The 21,965-nt window shown below is 37.0% G+C and overlaps 1 protein-coding gene across 1 annotated transcript in view; it reads right to left on the bottom strand.

Moving 5' to 3' along the window:
- Positions 1–21,965, bottom strand: part of PRKN (parkin RBR E3 ubiquitin protein ligase) — an 808,128-nt gene that overhangs the window by 536,054 nt on the left and 250,109 nt on the right. Inside the window, exon 3 of the mRNA XM_075146290.1 lies at positions 3,338–3,578. Within this exon, the coding sequence (XP_075002391.1) occupies positions 3,338–3,578 (241 nt within the window). The remainder of the gene's footprint in view (positions 1–3,337; positions 3,579–21,965) is intronic.

A 21,965-nucleotide genomic window follows, 5' to 3' on the forward strand; every position in this document is an offset into this window, starting at 1 on the left:
CAAATTTGCTTGACACAGGTAGCTGATAAATACATTTAGAGAGGGAAGCAATGTGATTCTGTAGTCTGACCTCCTGCCTAGCACAGTCCATACTACTTCTAGGTTGAAGTCCAATCTTTGTTGCTGGACATATGTTTCAGAAAAATGTCCTATATTTATTTTTAAATGGCCAAATACAGAGAATTCTTATAAGCCAGGATAACTTGCGTCAATGATTGAATTCCTGGCAAGTTAAAATCTACATGTGGTATTTATATTTGCTGGCTTTCAGTTTCTAGACAATGAAAGTTTAAATCCCAAAATAGCTTGTAAGATCTAAGACTCCCCTGTTAGCAAATTTCCACTCCGACGGATGCCACAAGATATATAAGACAATCATGACCTGCACTTTTGTAGGATTCTTGTGGCTTTTATCCTGAACCTTCTAACAGTTTTTTCAGCAGCTTTCCTGAAGTTTAGACATCAAAATGGTGCATTATATTCCAGTTTTAGTTATGCAAGTGTCAAAAGCAGAGGAAAAACATACTCTCCACTCCATTCTGTTTTCTGTTTATACTTCCAAAGATCATATTAGCTTTCCTGGACCTGGCATCATGATGCGTTTTCATATTCAGCTGATGAGCCATATGAACCCTTATGTTTTTCAGATTCACTGCTTCTCAGGCCAAAATCCCTTCACCCTATACAGATATTTACTGATATGCAACCATTATGGAACATAGTTTATTTGCTTACATCTTGTTTATCAAAGCACTTTGTCCCAGATATTGAACAGACTGTAAATTAGGAGGGAGTGAGGCAGGATGAAAGTCCTGTGCTGAGGTTTTTTCACATGTTCAATAGAAATCATGCAAGGTGTTATTTAGCAGACAGAAAAAGGCATTTCTATTACATTTGCCTGCAAAGAGAGGAAACCTGGAAATCTTTGATGCAGAGATTATTTACATCCATTTTCATATCCTTTTCATCCAGCTAATGACTTTCAAATTTCTGAATTTCTCATGGACAAACACACGTTGTACATTAAAAGCACAATGTAAGTAAGATGGTTCTCCAGATCAGTCAAGAGTGGCTTTCGTTATTCACCACTAAAGTGGGAGTAAGCTGGGAGGAAGATGTCCTGTTATGCTCTTCTGCAAGGAGCAAATAATGCCCCTTAGTGGAGACAGGATGCCAAGCTATAAGGGTTTTTGTCTGATCAAGTCCAGCAGTTTATACTACTGAAGTATATTACTTACAGAATAGCAGTATACAATACAATACAATATAACAAGAGTTGTATCTCTTCTGGATTGTCTGGTAAAATTCTAGCGTTTGACCTCCAAGCATTCAATTGTAGGCTGATTACCGCAGCAATCATCCACCTTCTACAACAATAGCTCAATAAGCATAATTTCAAGCGACAGTGGTGGCATATGCAGCCTTCAGCCACTCATTCCCACTACTATTACTCATTTCAGCTGTGCCAAAGAAAATCCTTGCTACACAGTAAAGTTGATTGGAAAACTGATCTCTGGATTAATCTTTTTTTTTTTCTTGCTGCATTATTTTTAAACCAGACTACTCCTTAACTCAGTGAATTATGTGACTACAAATTAATCCATCTCAAACCCTAATAACAAAAACATCAAAATCCCCCACATTGAACAAGAGTGGTGGGGCTGAACAGACACAAGGACAAGTTTTCATAGTGAGAGTCAAAACAAGTCAAGGAGAAGATAACAGGCTTTTAAAAAGTACTTGTTACTAACTTCCTTCCAGGCAGAACTGTCAGTCATTAGAGTGGCTCTTCTTTTTTTTTTCTTATGATAAAAAAATCTATTTAACAATCACAGATAAAACTAGTCCACTATATTCTCCATACATTTTTTCCTCAGCTGTCATTTCACCATGAAAATATTTGCTACAATAGAAGACACCTATCAGTTCATACTTGGCTTCACAGAGTTTGCAGTCTGTGGAAAAACACACACATGACAACTTTTAAAAGGCCTTACACACGTATAAACTATTCTGTAAAGTCTAGCACAACAATTAAAGCCCTGCCCATATCATCTACAGTAGTGGAAAAATAAATAGGGAGTAGCATTAAAAAGCTCACACCATTGCCTTGCTTTTGACAGTAAGCCCAGCCTGAAACCCTCTCCCTTTACCAGATTTAAATCGGCATGCGCCCCTCTTATCTCATCATTCATTCAGATCGGGAGATGTGGATCAGTAAACTTGGTACTAATTTGTTCCTAAACTGCACTTATTCATCATTAGTTGGTAGTGAGAGGTTGATCAAGTCAGTTGTGGAATACTTCTGTGACTCTCCCATGAATTGTATATTTTCTGCATGAGTATCTTAAGAAATTATAAGTTATTTTAACAGATTTAGTAGCCATTTTGTTAAGCATGATGATTTCTGTGGTCAGGTTAGTCACAGAGGTATCTCTATCACATTCACAAATGATCTTCTGGACCTATATGTTTGGTATTGTGTATAAAGGGTATTTGTGTAATGTTCCTTCTAAAAAGACATCTCTGATGGACTATTACAGCGAAACATGACAGAGTCTGGTATTGCACAGAATGATGTCTCTTCACTGGGACAAACACTGTTGTCAGTAAGGATTAGCTAGACTGTGTGTGAGGAGGGGGTTACTCTGAGAAGATTCATGTAATAGCTAAAAGATTCTTATATTTCCCTCTAACTTGAGCTTCTCTCTCATGAACAATTTCAAATGTTACAGCACAACCCATTTGCAGTAACTTAACTTGTGCCTCAGATCATTTTTCATCATGAAGAGAAGATATTCTCAGTAATAATTTGGTGGATGAAGAACTACTAAAATCCACAGTATGAATCATCATCATATTTTGCGCCAGCTATGTTTTTACTAAAAATAAGCCTATTGTGTTGGAAAAATTTTTTGCAAAATGTATGGGTATGAAAACATTGCAACAGATTGGGAATTAAACACATTTGCAATGCATAAACTGCCCAAAATTCTAGTTAAGGAAACTTCTGTAATGGAAATTTTACAGAGACTATTTTTTGCCTTCTTATAGACCTCTGGGGTTTTTGTCAGCTTATAGTAATTTGTAAAAATATTAGCATAATACAAGTTAGAGACAGGAACAACACAAGAAATCACTCCGTTTATCCAAAATTATTTTGCTAGAAGACACATCAGATGCTTATCACCTCTTAATATAGTTGTATTTTTTGTTTAATAACTAAAAGAAACCATATGTTTTTTTTTTTTCCTGTGGTATAGAACTGTTCACCCTAAGAAAGAAACAGACAAATGTTCAGGTCTGTGTATTGAAGTGTACCAAATCACTGATTTACCTGATTTTTCAGAGGGAACAGAAATGCTGGTTTTTGTACTATCCAGAATAACAGCCAACCCTGCAGAGAGTGATGGGAGGATGCTGGTGCTAAGATCCACACGAGTTAGGCTTTCAGGTTCTCTTTCCAAGGCTTTTAGAATACCTCCAGCATGGTTATCTTCTGTCTCATCCTTGTTCTGACTGTTCTTCTGTGGACCCTGAACAATATGAACGATACTCTGCTGGGCCAGGTCACAGTTCTGCAACACAAAACCAAAACCTCAATAAATAATTAATTGTGACATAAGGACAAAATCCCTCTATCTCCAATTTGTTATTCGTTAAATGGTCTCCAAGCCATTTTGTGTAGAATTTCAGTGTGCGGTAATGGAGTTTAAAGCAAAGTGACAAGTGTAAATTGCTGGAATTAGGGTTACTTGCATTGGCAAAAGGGTCACAACACTTACAAATTCTAAACATTTAACAAGGAAATGGTGGATCAGAGCCAACAGCTCTAAATAAGTCTGGTTTATTGGCACAAAGGAAAAACTCCAGAGGGAGCACTACTAAATCCATGTTAAGAATATTCAATACTTAATATTTGCACAGATTATGCTGATACACACTCTTCATGTAGCAATTTAGGGTCAAATTTGACAATCACAGACAGTTCATGACCAAGTTACTTCAACGTATCTTTGTAAACAGAAACAGGGATGATGATGCTACCCATGAAGACTGATACTTATTTCTTGTCCCTAATGTAATTTTCAACCTAAATCTGGCTTTACATGAAGACTCAGTATGAGTTTCCTATTCTTTCCAAAGATGACATTTAACTGTTGACTTCATAATTAGAGAAAGCTTGTGGAAGATCTCACGACTGCTATTGTCTTTGCTAATAAAACAAAAGGATTGCTACCCATATACCCAAGTACTTCCTCTTTCTCAGTTCTCATCAGAGGTGATTCTCAGACAGTCTTTCCAGATCTTGTGTCTTAGAAAAAAGCAGGCTGAATAAGGATCTTATGAAAGGTTTATCCATGATAAATCAGGATTGAATTCACATTTTATTCAGCATTTTCCTAATACAGAATAGGAAAGCAAAATATTACCTCAGAAGTAGAAATTACAGAGTTTTTAGATGACCTATCATTAATGAAGGGCTTTCAAGAAAGATTTGTATTGATCTTTCAACAGCACCCAAAAATTGTTCTTTTTTGATGATACTTCCTGGAGATCCACACCTAGTTCTCCAGTGTCATGAATGAACCACATACAAACATCAACCTACATACAAAGAAGTTTGAATTTCCCTCAAGAAAATAATTTTCTAACTCTTCACAGAAGCATCATTAGGTTGGCCATGTCTACACTGAAATGTCAAAGACAGACTGCTGATTACATTTGGGAGGAACAAAAGAGAATTCAGAAGCATTTGTCTCAGTATCTACACAATATTTAAAATTTTTAGTTTGTATTTGCAATTATTACATGCACTTTTAATTGCAAAAGATTCCTTTACAGATATTTTAGTGCTGTTTATATCCTTGTTATTATCCCATTCTCTCTCTTCTACCAGTTTTTTCCTCTGGTCTCATTTCTGCTTAGTGTTTTTCCTTCATTCTTTTGCATTATTTCTCAGTACTTCCCCCTCCACTTTTTCTTTCTTATGTAATGCAGTTCTAAAAGACCAAACTCTGTTATGTTTTTTTTTTTTTAATTGAATTTTTAGTAACACACTCTCTCCTTAGTGAAGCAGTAATCAGCCAGCAGAGATTTGTCAGAGCATGGTCGCTGCAGTCTTAATGTTCAAACAAAGCAGTTATTAGATTTCAACTTTAAAACATTATGTTGACATTAAAGGTCTCCTTTTTTTGTACAACTTGTTGCTCATAACATTTTAACAAGATCCATTTAAATAGCTTAATAATTTCATTCATTAACACAAAATCCAAAATGCAACTGTCACTCTAAAACTTCTCCAACTATGAATACTGCGTAACATTAAAGAATTTAATAACCTAAGAGAAATTAATAATGAAATTAATAACCTAAGAGAATGAGGAGCTCAAAAGTGATTTGCTCAGCTAGAATTACAAAGGGGAATGGGTATATATGTAAAAACTCACAATCTTGGAAACCCCTAATCAACTGTCAATCAGTCACACCATGTTTTCATGAGCATCTCTTCTGGCAGTTTTCCTTGCTTAAGCAGCCCCTGTCCTGCCTTTGATTTTTTCTCACCATCTACTATCCTTCTCAGTTTGCTTCTTTTTAAAGTTTGCATCAGTTCCCTGATTCAGTTCACAGCTTGATGCTGTGCTGCAGTCACAGCGAGGGGATGGTGCAGAAGAGAGAATAAGAGGGATGGCAAGGGCTGCTTAAATCAAACGAAATGCCCCTGCAAAACCACAACCTTTTTCAACCACTCTTGCTTGATCTTGACTGCTGTACACATTTAGATGCATGGTTTAAATCGATTGATCTTTAAAAAGTATAGGTTCTTTTCCAGTTCTTTTTGCAGGCTGGAGGGTATGTGGTTAGCTTAGAAACAAAGGAAGGGCTGACAAAATAGAGCCTCATCTTATCTACTATTCTCTCTCCACTAATGTCAAAACCCACATACTTCAAAAAAAGATGTAAAATTTGCACTTTGGGCAGTTATACATCCATATGACCATAGCAATAGCATATTCCTGGATTTCACTTAATAAAAGTTTTCATTCTAAAAGGGCAGGTGAACATGTTGTATCTTAGCTTTCTTGCATCTCTTTACCAAAACCAAGAACAAACTTTGTAATATTGAACATCACTACTGATGATAATGTAGGTCATAGACACCGAAAGCTCAATTAGCAGATCCCAGGCTAAGTTTTCAAAGATAGCAGACACGAAAAACAAACAACATCCTTTGATTTGTACACTGAGTATATTTGATATGGAAGTCACTGAGCAGTAATAAACATGGCATCCCAAATCACCAGTTTTGTAATGTTGTTTCTGACTACATTTGAATTGAATTTGGCTTGTATTTAAAGGAGGAAAGTAATTCTCAACCTTTGCAAGGAAAGTGAGAAGACAGTACAAGAAGAAAAAAAAAAAGGTTTGTGATCATATCTTAATTGTGAAGAGACTTGGATAAGAATATCACCAAGCAGTTCCCAGAATTAGGGTGAGTAATGTTTTATAGCACGCTATATTTCGTAGACAGCAGATGGGCTAGGTTTGCAGCTATTTTCTCTGAGAAAAGAGGTAGAATTCAAACTATTTCTGTAAATGTTTAGGTTTTGCCTTAGGTTACTATTGTAACATAAATCTAAGATACAATTGTTTATGTCAATGTCACTTTCATTTTCTTCATGTATTTGTTTTACGCCTCAGGAAACATTTCTTTTGGGAATATCTATTATTAATGATTCGAGAGATATTGTCTTGTCTGGGCTGTTGATCCAAATTAATGTCTGTGATCCATATTCCAAAGGGAAATACTGCAAGTGTATATATTGTAGATTATGCAGTATGTCCTTGCACTAGAGCAAAGGGAGCTGAGAAGATCCAGAAATTACGAAACCCAGTATTAAGGACTGGTTCTTTACAGAGAATGGGTTTTGGCCAACTTGGAAAAATGAATTCATAGCAGATAAAATTAATTTTTTTTTCATTCCAAACTTTTGCTTTTGTATTTTTTTCTGAATTCTCAGGTTGAATTTCACAGCACATCCTGAGTGAATAACACAATATCCTTTGGTGCTGCAAGCTGTGGGCTAACTAGAAGGTCACTTCAGAAGACTGAGTTAAATTATGAAGAGGGAAAAAATGACTGTGTTTTCAGTAACTCTGAAATCCTCTTGTTCTGACAGATTTCTGCTTGATATCTTCTTGACAACAGATTTTGATAGTAACATCAATACTGAAAGAAGTGTTCGCCATCTAACAAATATGTAGTCTACTAGAGGTCATATTATCTTTTCTAAAGTGCAATACACTTTATTTTGAAATGTTTTATTTAAAAAAAAAAAAAAACACACTAGAGCAGAGAATAGTTTGAATTCAAAGCCTTGGATTTGCATGTAAAAAAGCTAATTTCTTGTAGTGTTTTGTCTTGAAAAGGAATTTGAAATATTTTCATTTCATGTTAATCACTGGTTGGAGTTTTTTAGATGTTTGGGGTTTTTTTATTGCCTACCAAACTCAAAAAGCAAATATTCACACTCCAGTACCTAAGATCCAGTTCAAACCTTTCCTGTTATCTGGAGAGCCACATCTTTGCCCATGAATCTCTGGGGCCTATAGAGTGGAAACAATAAGTTTGCCTAACTGCTGCCTATTTAGATTAAGCAGATAATAGACTGCCTGATGCCACTCAGTAAGAGATTCACATAAGGTACATGCTCAAAAAAGGTATTTTAATCTTCTAGGAATGATCAACAAGAATCAAAATCTTGGCTTTCCAGTTAGGCTTTTTCTTAACTGCGCTGCATTTCAATATCAGATGGGAAAATAAAGGGAACATTTTTGTCTCATTATTCTACAGAATGAATTAAATAATAAAAAAGCTCTCCGGAGTACCTATAGCACAATATACCTCTTCAAACCAACAGGACCCATGTAAAAGTGCAGATGACACACCAACTTCATTGGAAAAATCTTTTCCCATGGATAGTGTAAAGAGACATTAAAGGTGATCTTCTAAACAGAAAAAAAAAAGCATATGAAGTTCCCAGAGGAGAGAAAAATAAGCCCACCAAACCTCACTCTACTATTGCTCTAACCCTCTCATAACCCAAGGACAGAGACCAAGTCTCAAAAGCAGCAGACATAGAAAAGAAATCAATTGCAAGAACACCACTATTTTCATTCCCTGATCACAGACCAATGACTCAAAAAAGCAAGAAGAAGAAAGCAACAACAACAAAAAAATCCTTTATTACATAGGGAGCAAAAGCTGAAATATTAATGAACTTGAAAGAGATTACCTAAAATAAAAAATACAGATATAGTATTAACATTCTGTTGAGCCATGATGGTCTAAGAAATGGAAAGCAACATTTGCAAGAAGACTTAACATCTTTTATTTAACCAGCTGATACAGAAAGAAAAACCAAATAAGCTTTTGGGCTCAGAAACTCTTCCACAGGTCATGGCAAGGGGAAATCTGAAGGGAAAACTAACCACTGTTAGAATAATGAAGCAAATCAGCACCCTGATCTGATATCACCATCCATTTGTGTGAATTCTGTCTGCTGAGTGGCACTGAACTAAACTTTGCTCCACATGGGGCAAGGGAAAAAAGCCAGTGCACCACTTTGCCTAAATTACACAGACCACTTAGCAGTTAAATTCTAGCAATCAGAAACTACTTGCTATTTTATGATGCTGTGGAATACATCTATATTTGACTTCTGTTCACCTTTTCAACATTTCCAGAATTATACATTACTGTACTTGTTTAGTGTTCAGAATATTGTGGGTGCTAAGCAATGCCTAGAAGGAAAAATAGAGGTATTATTGAAATTATTTATTCAAATAAACATGATGAAAAGGCAGAAAACCCTTCACTTAGCAGAATATTTGTACCCTAATTTTTATCATCTCTTCTTATTCAATTCCTGAAGTAGTTTAAATATTGACTGTGCCAAAGAAATAGACTAAAAGGAAAGATACAAAAAATGTGCTATGAAAAAGCATTCATTGCTTTCTAAATCTAAAACCTACCATCATTTTAAGGACTACTATTAGAGTTCCAAAGACATACTGTTGCAGCAAATGAAGGAAGGAGTGCATGGGAGTTTTCAGTTCAGCAGGTAACAGTGAAGCTGAAAGTAACCAGATGCAAATGAGTGACGTAGAATCACTACATTTTTAAAACAAGCAGCGGCAAACACCAGAGGATGGGAAGCAGGCCTCTGGCATATTAAGATGCTGGAATATAATAAATTGCCTTGTTTTAAGAGCAAATGGAACAATATATCTTCAAAACACCTTTAAAATAAGGACAGGACATTCTTAACATGATATGATGGTTAAAACTTCTTTCTGTAATGACAATTAATGAAGATGGATACAGTAAACATCAATATAAATTTATTGTTTCCCAGATAACCCACATTCATTGGGGGTTCATTGTGTTATGGGTTTTTTTTATCTCCCCCTTCTCTTCTCCCTCACCCTTAAATTTTTATCTGTGTTTTTGTATCTTTTTTATTTTATCCCATTAGCAAGTCCAGGGCTAACTGAAGAGTGCCTAGTCTTGAACTATTTCTTTAGGTAAGACTATGAAACAAATCTGGAACAAAGTCTGAGAGTTTTGTTACTTACAGACCCTTTGTGAGGAGATGAAGCTTATAAGTGTGGCACTTAGATGGGAGCCACTGGAGAGATATCTGACCTGTCGGTTTCCTTGCCACCTGCAGCCACTAGAGATGGTGAGATCTTATGCTACCTCACTGGGCATTATAAAGATCATAGCTTTGAATTGAAGATAATCAGAAAACTTCACACAGAAAGTTCCTTTTAAAAACAGGTATATTGACTGATCTCCACTCAGAAAAGTGAGACTCCCCCAGCTCTCACTCCAGTTTTCAGTTGCAAGTCCACCCTTGTGGAGCTTTGCACCCCAATTACCAATATAAGAAATTGATGACAGGATTTTCATGATACTATTGACTGCAATGATCCCAGAAAACCACCAGCCCAAAGCACACCTATTCCTCCAAGACATTCTCCATTCATTGCCCTCCTGGAGAACAGGAATGAAAGGCAAGTTATTAAAAATCAGTGATTCCACTGCAGCTTTGTTTGAGTGGCAGGGTATCTCTGCCAGTGACTCTTGGACTGTGGCATCTAAGATGGGGAGAAGTGCACAGAATGTTAAATTGGCCTCATAGAGGACACAGAAACATGATGATTGCTCACTGCTACTAATTCATTTTTCATGTTACACAAATAAAAGATGCCAGAAACTTCCAAGATCCTCAGATTTTCTCCTTTTGAAAAGATAATCACAGTCCATGATATCTATATAAAGGACAAAAATTTAGAATTACAATGTACATGCTGAATTTTCCTAAGGGTTAGAAACTTCAGAGCCTTACAGATAAGAAATGAACACAGAATATATTTTTTCAAGTCTTTTCAATCTGGAAAATTAAGAAGTCATTATTAGGCCAAAATTGTGTTTGCCAATTGATAATTCAGGATTAGAGCACACAGTAAGGATAGGAGTAATATTGGTATATATTGCTATATATTTTCTCTTCCTGTGAGGCTGAACTTTCTGAAGACCTCTGTAAAGACTCTGTCCCATATGCAAGTGCCAGGTGAGAGGAAAAACTCCATCTACGCTTTGTACGGAAAGATAATCCTAAGAGTCCTGAGACATTTACTTAAAACCATAAATCTTACTGTTCCTTTGAATTTCCGTGTGAAACATGATATACCCACTATGAGAACTGCTTGCTACTTAGCTTCTATCAGGTACTTTTTTATGTAATGCCATACAAAAAGGGTTAATCCATACACATTCAAATTAAGATTCCATTATTTTTTAGCAAAGAGAACAATGGAAGTTGGACAAGAGGAAATAGGTAGATATTGTGTGATTTACTACAGCTCCTCCAGGTAATGGTCCCTCTGTGTAGCAGGAAGCCTCGACTAGCCATTACAAAAACTAAAATCCTGTGATTTACAGCATAACACAATAGGTCATGTGCTACAAAGGTTCTGCTCTGAGTTATACTCTTTAAAGAGAAGTACAAGTCTAAAGATTTTATACTGACTAGTCCCTTAATGAGTTAATAATTTGCAGGAAATGGAAATGTATTCAACCAATAGTATTTAAACTTTCACTAAATTTAAACTAAGTCAGAATTCCCCCTCTTCCTTCACTTACAAATCACTTTATGTTTCATTTCCATCTTTTTCACATTATAAGACACAAAACTTTAAGTTAATTTCTAGCTCAGTGGAGGGAACGCAGACATAATTCTTAGTTAGGAACTTCACAGCGTTATTATTTTTTGTACACAATCTAAGACCTTAGCAATGCTATAGACATATTTCCAAATGGCATTACTAATACCACAACATTATCAATATTATTAATAACTTTTCTTGAATGTAGACTTCTAGCACAAATTCCCAAAAGATAAATTAATCCTTAAACTAAATAAAAATGTTTTATTGGCAGCATATGAGACCGTTTGCAACATTAAAATACCAGCTTAGATTACTGTTATTCCCTTTAAAACTCTGCATAATGATCTGCAAAAGACATAGAAGGCAGCCAAACTTTTTGATATTATGTTTACAAATCTATCAGTATCTCAACAGAGACATTAAGAGCATATCATGCTGATATAAAATGGAAGAGAAATACAGTTAAATGAACACTCACATGAAACTTACCTCCTCAGTAAATGAACAATTTTTTCCTTCTTGTAATTTCATGTGCTGTACACTAAGAACAACCTATAAAATTGCAATTTATTATGTCTGTATAGAAAGTAACAGATCAATGAAAAGTTTATAATACTAAATTAAAAATGAATATATTTAAGTTTTTGTGACTGTTTGCTTGCCTCCTAAATGCAGTTGAGTGCACCTCATTATTGTTCCATCTTCCGCACTGAACTACCTGATAGAACTTACACTTTCTAAACATGTTACCTACAGCTGTAAACATAAAAAAAGAAAGCTTGTTATTTACCAGGTATGGATCGTATTTTCCATTGCTCTGATTTCTTCTCAAGCCACACCAAAAAATAACAAGTAACAAGTGTATATTGTAAAATGCTTGAATGAATTACATTTTGGACACATTTTATTCTGGGTTAAATGGTGCTAAAAGGTAGTAAGCTCAGAAAAGGTCTCATGAGGCAGCACTGTTAGCAGTCTGCAGCATGCAGCACGGCCTCAGGACTGTGGACTGTATGTTGTTTGATTAACATAAGATTTAATTCTTAATTACTCTTCCCTTTAAATTCTTCTTTAACTTTTCTCAGCCAGGTAGAAGCTGCCAATCTGGTCACACTTCTCTGTCTTCACTTAACATGCACATTAAGCATTAGTGAGGATGTGAGGAATAGGCATAAAAGTGGCCTCACACTGACACCTAATAGGTGTCAGGACATAAATGCGACATAAATTGTGTTTGAAAAAGTGGGGAGTCACTTACTACGCATAACTCTGAAAACATCCTAAAGACTTCAGTGGTCTCTTGTGCCGATGACGGGACTACGGTGGGAGCTGTAGGGTTACAGAAAGGAATTTGGGAAACTCCCTTCTCCAAATAGTCCTGAAAGAATTCCTATGTATAGTTAATACTCCACTGTGGAAAGTGAATTTTCATATGAATTTATTGCCTAGTGCATCAAAAGTTTAATAGCGATGAATATTTATTTCAATTACTTCAACTAGGCATTCACAGATGTCTTTTTCATGCTTTATGGCCAGCGTCTGGTATACATCCCAACCAAAGAGCACTTTGGTCTTCTACTTTTCCCAGTGCATGCATCTATACATCAGTTTGAGCAGTTGCTATGACAGCAGCCTTAAATAAAGCTTAGTGGGCATCCTGTGTGGGCTCACTTGGTAACTTGCTAACCCACCAGTACAAACATGGACAAGAAATCAAGTATTTTCCAGAGCTTTCCCTGATTTTACCTGAAGGCTTGCTTTTAACCTAACAGTTACTATGCCAGGTGAAAATGGTCTTAGATTTGATTTTTGGGATATGCCTACCAAAAATATCCCAGCAGGATAAACAAACCTACTGGGCATTGCTGGAAAATCTATGCAGTGCAAATATTCAAATATTGCGCAGTACAGCTACATATCTAACTGGATTTACTTTGGGGTAGAAGAGGCTGGGAAGGGTTTGCCAGAGGTATAGTTAGGTATGTTACAAAATAGTTAGACAACTTACAGATTCTTCACAATCCCTAATTGTAAGATATATGCCATATCAGAAAACATATAATAAGTTAATTCCTACACCAAGTACATGTGGACATAGTTTCTCACCTCTTTCCTTCCCATCCCATATGCAATCTTGTCTTATTTTAAAAGGAGGAACACACACTAACACAAACAAGGTGAATGCTAAGAAGATATAATATAAAGAATTAAAATTTGCTATTAAAATGAAAAGGTCCTTTGTTTTACTTTTAAGTCATCTGTGTGATTTTTCAAAAAATGTCTAGCATAAATTGAAAACATGACATAAATGTGAATCCAAACTCATTCTGCTAAATAACCAACCTGTATATTAAATTTACCACTATAAAAGGAAGGTGAGAAAGCCTTGTTGAGTCACAGAAGAAAGAAGTTTTTGAACATCAGAACAGGAGAATAATGACCCATAAAAAAGATAAAGGAAACCTGTGTTAAGAGTGTGCTTTTATCCTTACCTGGAAAAAATTTTCAATTTCCCCCTGAGGCCATTCAATTTTAAGATAGAAATATGATATAGCATCAAGCTATGATAGCAAAGTTGAGTATTCAAATTTAGTTAGGAAAGCATAGATTATTAAGACAAAAGGTTCCTGAAAATTAATTTGAAGATTTTTATATCATGGCCTTCTCTCTTCTGCATACATTCAGTTTGCAACATATCACATGCTTTTTATATGTGTGTCACAGATAAATTCTAACTCTTACTTTGAACATCTAAAAAATCTGGATTATTCCAATCTTTTCATGTGGATAAGAAATTGTGTAATTTGGATTCAGATCAAGGCTTAGATTCTGAAGACACATGCGGGAAGAATGGGAATCTATGAGCATTCATGGGGAAGGGACATGTGCTGTGAAATTCAGTGGTGCCAAGGCTTCAAAAATTTTAAGTTTTCCTGAGATGGAGGTTTTTTCAGGTCTGGCAGGCTACGTCTGCATTACCAAGTAGCCAAGCAAGCAATCTAACTTGCATTACCAAGTAATGCAGACCAATAGAAGCAGCTCTCCACAGCAAAACAGTTGGTACCGAGGACCTGACATCCACACTAAAGTTTGGGGGCTGAGGTTTTTTGGGGTGGTTGGGTGTTTTTTGAGTTTAGACTACCTCTAGTCTCACCTTAATGACTGCACACTCTTTTGCAACTGGGATGTAGTAGGTGAAGTCCTGAAATTCATCTCCCTGTTTAGTTTCACTCAAAAGGCATCTACTTCGTTCGCTCTTGAGTCTGCTTCAAGATGCAAACCAAAACACAGTAAATGGGGATGATCAGGAGATCCCTTTCAAAAGCACACTCCTGATTCAAACTAAGACACTAGTGCAGACAGACCCTAATTGTCTAATTCTGAGCTCCCGTCAAAGGCATCAGCAGACACATTTCAGATTATCTGAGGGGAAGGTACTACTGTTATTTAAAGGTAATACTTTTATTAAAATTGATGCCAAGAGCAACTGGCTAGTCACAGACTTTTGTGCAGTGATTTGCTGGAAGTTACATTTATCTAGGTTTATAGAGACTGAAGGAAACAGATAAAGGTACCACAGAATGACTAAATGAAGATTAGTGAACATATGATGCTTTTTCTGTTCAGAACTAAAACACTTCTGTTTAAAAGATTAGTTGACTATTTTTCTTTACAGGGTGGAGCTTCAACAGGTTTTACAACAATTGTTAACTCTTTCTTTCTGCTGGTGTATCCAGTAAAACCATCATAATGGTTTCTCCAGAGGATAAGACCTAGTTCACTCGGCTAGCTCCACTAAAAATCAGTTTAAAAAATCTATTATTTTAAAAACTATTGCCTTGTTAACAGCCTCCAAGTTGTGCCAAGAAAGCATACAAACTCCTGTTAACTTTCCTTAGCAATGGGAATTAAGCTTTGTAAGCCTGGACTTGGAAATCATCTCTGTCTTAGAGCTGAACAAGCAGTACAGAACAGACATATTTTAAAGCTGGAAAACAGGTAATTCAACCACACAATAAAGGGAAGGAAAAACAAGACAAAGCCAATGACTATCACACTTCAATAAGTAAAAGAATAGAGATTACCAGCACAGTTTCTAGGTCTTTGTGACAGGAATTGTCACGTCAGAACACAGCAAGCATCGTCCCTACCTTTTAGCACGCTTTTATCAGAGTGGATGGATACTGTAATAGGTAGGATGCAACCCTTACCCTCACAGTGCCTCTTTGTGTTAATTATTGTTTCATGGTGTCAGAATACTTTCTGACTTCAGTCGGGGACCAGCTTTAACAGTCCTGGAATTTTCACCTTACTGAGAAGTAAGAGCTGATGTTGCTCTTATCCCTGCAAGGGTCAACACTGTAATTTGTGGTACTGATGCTACAAATTCAGCTTCCTAAAGCTCTTTGAACTTGTCCAGCCTCAACTTAGGACGCTCTCAAAAAGTGACTGAGAACATTCATGCCAATAACAAGCACAAAGTCACATTTCTTTTTTTTTCTTTTGTTTTTATCCTCTTTGCCTTGAGTGAGAAAAGCTCTGAAGTGAATTCAATGACAGCATGTGTATGTTTAGAAGCACAGTTAAGAGTGAAGCGGAGCTTGTATTCACATGCTTTTATCAGTGTCCACTCAAATGATGCTAGAGTTGGCTGGCTGCAATTAACAGGATGTAAAACTGAAACCCTTACAAGTATAGCATAAATTACCCTCCTTTCTTCAAACAAGCTACCACTGGAATTGGAAACAGAAAAGATGCAGGGGAAACAGGGATGGGCTGGATTGAGTGGATGGGGAGAGCCATAGATCTGGGGGCTTTCCTGTGTTTCTGCCAAGTGAAGGAATTTTCTTTATTCAACACTGAGATGTTTGTGTAAGTTAAACACAAAGAACAGCAGCTAGATCTTTCTTAATTTGCAAATTTCAATAAATTATTGCAATTTTTATCTCTAAAATGTGTGGAAATTTTTTATTTTTTAATTCAGGTAGAGGACTGAAACTCAGTTCACTTGGGTTCTAGTACCAGCCGTACTCCAGAGCATTCATGCCTTTCATGCCTTTAGGTAAATTTGTACCAGCAAGAATTCCTCTACTTCAACTTTTTCTCTTTTTTTAAGTACAAGAATCAAGTATACGAGTATACAAGTATTTTAATATAGCAAACTCACAAAGAAAATAAGATTTTCAACACTATTAGATTGAGAAATTACCAATTACTGCTTTGGCTTGTCCTGTGATTGGGAAGGGGAGGGAACAACAAATAATGTAGAAGGATGCCATGTTTTCTGCAAATAATTAAGACCATTCCTCAGGTTTCGGATGCTGTTTGTACAAGGCACTGCCAGTTTGACATGGTTTTCTAGATGGCAGGATGTGGCTTTCACATGAAACAAGCAGGATGAGAGATTCCTCCGTTGGGCTTAAGCTGCATCTCTTCAGATTTTAGCACTATTTTAGCTGCTTCTGGAGAGGCAGCACCCAAGCTGCGTATTCAAGTACCAACAAGCTGCACACTCACACCCGTGAATGTACGTTGCCTTAGGGCACTCGTAAGTTTTGAAAGGGGTTGAAGGCATCTGTGCAGCCATAGCTAACAGATCTAAGAGGACCTAGAGGGCTCAAGGTACAGGTTATCTGAAAAACAGCTCAGTCACTGTAGATGCTGACTTTATCTGGCATTCCATGAAAAACCCAAAGATTTAGACAACTGGGAGATGATGGTTTTCAGCACAGAATTCTTGAGACTGCAATTCATTTGCTTCTCTGGTAAGAAGGGTTCAAAGTTGTTTCTCTTCTAAAGCATGATGCAAAGAAAAAAGCCTTCGTCGGCTTTTGGAACTGTGAAAAAAGTACTATTTTATGTTTGTTTTTTAAAACATTAGAAACTCTTTTTTATTGTTATTATTTTTAGATTTTCTGCTACTTGCATGATTTAACCTGGGACTCATTTGCTAACATTGAAACCTGTGATACATCTGCTACTGGCAGTATTCGTATCACTTGCAGGAAGTACAAGGACATAACATAGGTCCTGTTTGCTTGCATCAAGATGCTAAATCGGGAAACTACCTGCACCTGGGCAGTTATTTTATGCAGCTATCTTAACATAAATGTCCCCACTGATTAGCTGAGCAGGGATGGATTGGGTACATGTTTAAGAGACAAAATGAGATATTTTAGTATAGAACTGGAATTACCACTTTTGCTGCAGCTTTCTTTACTATAAAAGAATAATTTGATTTTGTAACTTAGACTAAATGGATAACCTATCACTATGATGCCACTGAATTCTGGAAGGATCTACTCAATATTAGGGTATGATTGCAAATCATGGAGATGCCAAAGCTCCAGCAGTTGCTAAAGGATCGCTCATCCACCGTACTTACAGTGCACATCCAAGGATACACCACATACAGTACTTGTAGTGCAAACCCAGACTGTTCATCTCTCCTTTTTTCTGAATGTTCCTTATTTGTCAGTAGCGAACAGACCAGAACTGCTCTGGGGCCAGGCAGCCATGTCCTTTGTCACGGTACTAGATGTACTTCCAATATCTTGCCTGGCTAACAAGTCACATAGTGGGTTTTAGGATAATCTGTCCTCTGATGTGATCAGTGGTCCCTTGACCAGAGCTGCACTTTGAGCACAGGCATGTACCTAAGCACAAGGCAGCAGAAGTTTGCCACCTTGTGCCTCCCTCCATGCAGAATTATGCACTCCCACACCCCCCTCCCCAGCTAAGAGTTGGGACACCCCTGCCTTAAATTATCAAGAAGAGTTAAGCGAAAAAGTGTTAGTTCACAAGAAGGATGAGCAAGGGACATGAACACAGCTTAATGGTCATTTGTGAACCTGGACATCCAACTGTCTGTGATCATCTGTGCATACATACAATATATTAACACAAACCTTTAAAAGGAACATATAAAAATTCCTGCAAATTTAAGACAACTGGTAAGGAAAATCATATGTATTAAGTGTAACCATATTAATTATATCTGATTTTCTTTTCTGTATTAATTAACAATAGTTTATGTTCCTGTTGGAACTTTTTTATATACAAAATTGTTGCTATTTATCAACTTTAAAGATACAGCCACAAGGCACTCATAAAAATTGTGGAATTTTGCTCTATAAAGCTTTATGTATAAAAACCTTTCAAAAAATCCTGAAAAATCATAAGGATTCTACTACAAGGGGTCAGTGTTCTTAAAGATGAGACTACTACACTTATAAACCTGTGCTGTCATTTTCTGACAGCAATGACCAGTGACAATTCCCCCATTGCACCTGAGGAAAAAAAAAAAAACTAAGAAGAAATGGATAAAAGGCATATTTTCCAAATTATGTTCTAAATCCTTAAAAAACTTCCATCCAATGTTTTTATTAATCATAATACATCAGTACTTCGCGAGCTGTGGCACAACAGAGACCTTGTAGGATGAGAAATCTTCTGTCAGCCTCTGCCGCCCAGGATGTATGCAGAACAAAAATGCACATAGAACAGATTCATCTTAGCTTGGCTCAGTACAAACATTGATGCACCACTTATACAGGCAGTGTTGATATATTCGCAAAGACAAAATGATTCAATTCACTATTAAAAGCTGCCTTCTCATGGTTAAAAAAAAAGCTAATTTTAATCTGTGCTGCGCAAGTTGCACAAATCAGTGAGTGATAGAGATGGAAACATAGTTACACATATTTAAGTTACACTTGAAGGTTTCTCTAAATGAACATGCAAATGCTTGAAGCCCAGGGGCAGCTCTTTCTTGCACTCAGGACATTTACATAGCTTTCCAAGCTAATATTTAATCTAGTATTCAGTAAAACATCACTAATTACTTTCATAAATTCCTAACATCCTGTGAGATGTCTTTTCCCTCTGAGCTGCAAAACAGAATCTTCAAACACCTTCCCCATCAAAATAAGTGCAATGATTTTCACTCTACAGTGCTTCTAGGTCTAAGAAAAATCATTTTTAGTTTTCATCTTATTGCTTAACATTGTTTTTTGTAATTTTAAAGAATACTAAAATATTATGGCAGGAAGAATTAGTATTAAAGAAAGTATTAAAGTATTAAATTTAGTATTAAAGAATACTAAAATACTTTGGCAGGAAGAATTTTGGGGCAGCAAGGAATAGGAGGATTATGACACAAAGCTCAGTTAAAGAACTGGTGTGCTCTGTAAGAGTAACGTGATGAGAAGAAACAAATTGCCACAGTGGATCACCCATAAGGATCTATCTCGCTCGCTTCAAGGGAAAATTATAAGAAACTCTGCAGAAGGCTGTTACAGCAAAATTTACCCGTGGAAGGCTTTTTTACCTAACACCTGTAAATTCGTATGAGGATCCATTCATTTCCTAGTCTTTCTAGATATTTTTATTGTTCGTACACAGATGTATAGTTTTATAACACAAATGGAAAACCTCTAGGAAACCTACTGCCTTCGTTTCCAATGGACCTGTCAACATGGTAGCTGTAATGATGTTTTTCCTACAGCACTCGTACTATAAACTCCCACTACATCATGCACACAAAACAGCTGAATGAAAATTTCTAATCTATAGTTACTTTATAGCTGTTATTTTATATATGTTTATCATGTCCCTTCGCTGATTTTCTCTCTCACATAAACAGTTCAAGCCTTTTCAGTTTCTCCTCTTATAGAAAAGTTTTCTCTGGTACTAGTGATTGTACATGGCTCACAATTCCCACCACAGCTGGTATTCTGATCTAACCTCAAGAATTTGATTATTGTAGTAGGCCTGCAACATGTCAGGAAAAATCCAACAAAGCACTAAGAAGCACGGCAGCATCTGCACTGCTAATGTCTAGACTGAACAATAATACAGCCTGGTGCAATTTTAATGGATGATGCACCTCTGCTTCATGGAATCCTCTTCTTCCCCTGCTCTTGCATTTTGTATGTATTTTCCTGTTTGTTTAAATTAGACATCAAACCAAGTCCTGCATGACACTAGAATTCTACAAGAATATTGCAGAATACCTACATAAATTTCCTTTTAATGATTTAAACCCTTAGGGTCTATTTCATGGATTTTAAAAAAACTAAATAGGGCAGGCTTCTCTGGCACCAGTCAATGTAATTTAGCACAAATCCATAGAAGAGGATTGCTCTTACTGAGCTTATCTCTAATATGGTTTACAAATACTGACTCTTAGTGCATTAACTTAGGCCTTCTTTGCTCTGAAAGATATTTTTATGCCTACTCTCACACCAGATGGGCACCCAAGTATTTTATAAAAGATGACAGAAAAATTACATTATATAAAGTTAGGAAGAGGCAGACTAATATCAAAACAGAAAAAAAAGAGGACAAAAGTAATGAATTTGCCTGAACCAATCTCGTATTTCATGACCTCGTCACACAGAAGCTGCCTATCTATTTTGCAACAAGTGATAAATATTAAAATGAAATTTTTTTGCATGTCTTATCAAAAGCTTCCAATATCAATTGTTTTCACAAATGTTTTCTCCTGCAAGCAGTGAATGCCTCTTCATCAATCTTTTATCAAAAGCAATCTTGTTCTGATTTCAGTCTTATCAGAAAAGCTTCTCTCTCTCCTTTGTTGCTCTTTCTTTTTTTTCCTTTCTTGGCAGAAGGTACATGAATATCATTTTACACTTGACTGTGGCTGCATCTCCATCGATCAGGAAATAAAAAGTAAGTCTGAAGGATATGTCATGACCCTGCAGAGCTCCAAACAACAGAAACATATGTAATGATTCCACTGTGCCTTATAGTGACAAAGGAGGAAAGCATGTGTGCATGCCCACAGGAATGTGTTAATATTCCTTTTTCCAAGGAATGCTTCCATTGCCAAATATTTCTAAGAAGATAAAATGAAGATTTAACAGAGGACTTGATTTCCAGATACCTTCCTGATATGTCCATCAAGTTTGAAAGAGAATATACATTATTAAAACACCAATACAGCACAGAGCTTGGGCTTTCAGCCTTACTTGTGACATGGGACATACATGACAGGGTTTCGGTAGCGGGGCCTGTGGTGTGGCTGTGCAGAAAGAGGCCATGAGCTGCCCTGTGCCGGTCACAGCTGAGCCCAGCCACCTCCGGAACCGGTGGCAGCAACACATGGCGTGCCAAAACAGCAGCCAGGCGCGTTAGCCTGTGGCACCCCAGCTCCAACCTATTTATGAAAAATCTGCAGCCACTGGGGTGAGGAAGATGCTCATGGAGACAGATGGCTGCAGGCACATGGCTGAGGAGGCAGCTGGAGATGCGCTGCTGAAGGTGCTGTCGTGGAAATATTGCCAGGGGTGCTCTTTGAAGGAAGGTCCCCATGCCAAAAGGGGTTATTCATAGGGGACTTCAGCCCAGAGGCAAGCTATGCCAGGATGGGGAGACCCCTGAGGGACACCCCACATGGGGAGGGACATCTCTGAGGGACTGAAGCCCACAGATGGCTGGCTCATGTCAGGCAGGGACACTAAGAACGAAGGAGAGGCAAAGGAAAACCAGCAAAGAGTGTCAGATAGAAACCATTATGTACTTGACTCCAACTGCCTGCGCTGCCCATCGCCTCACCAAAGGGACTGGGAAGGACTGAGCATAACCTGCAGTGAAAATAAGGGGACTTTAGACTATGTGGTGGTGCATTTCCCCGTTTCCCCTGGGCCACTCTATGATCTCAGGAGCTCCAGTTAGGCCTTAGCCATTGCGTAATGAGTTGGGCG

This window comes from Calonectris borealis, chromosome 3 (genome assembly GCF_964195595.1).
Source record: "Calonectris borealis chromosome 3, bCalBor7.hap1.2, whole genome shotgun sequence".
Lineage (NCBI taxonomy): Eukaryota > Metazoa > Chordata > Aves > Procellariiformes > Procellariidae > Calonectris > Calonectris borealis.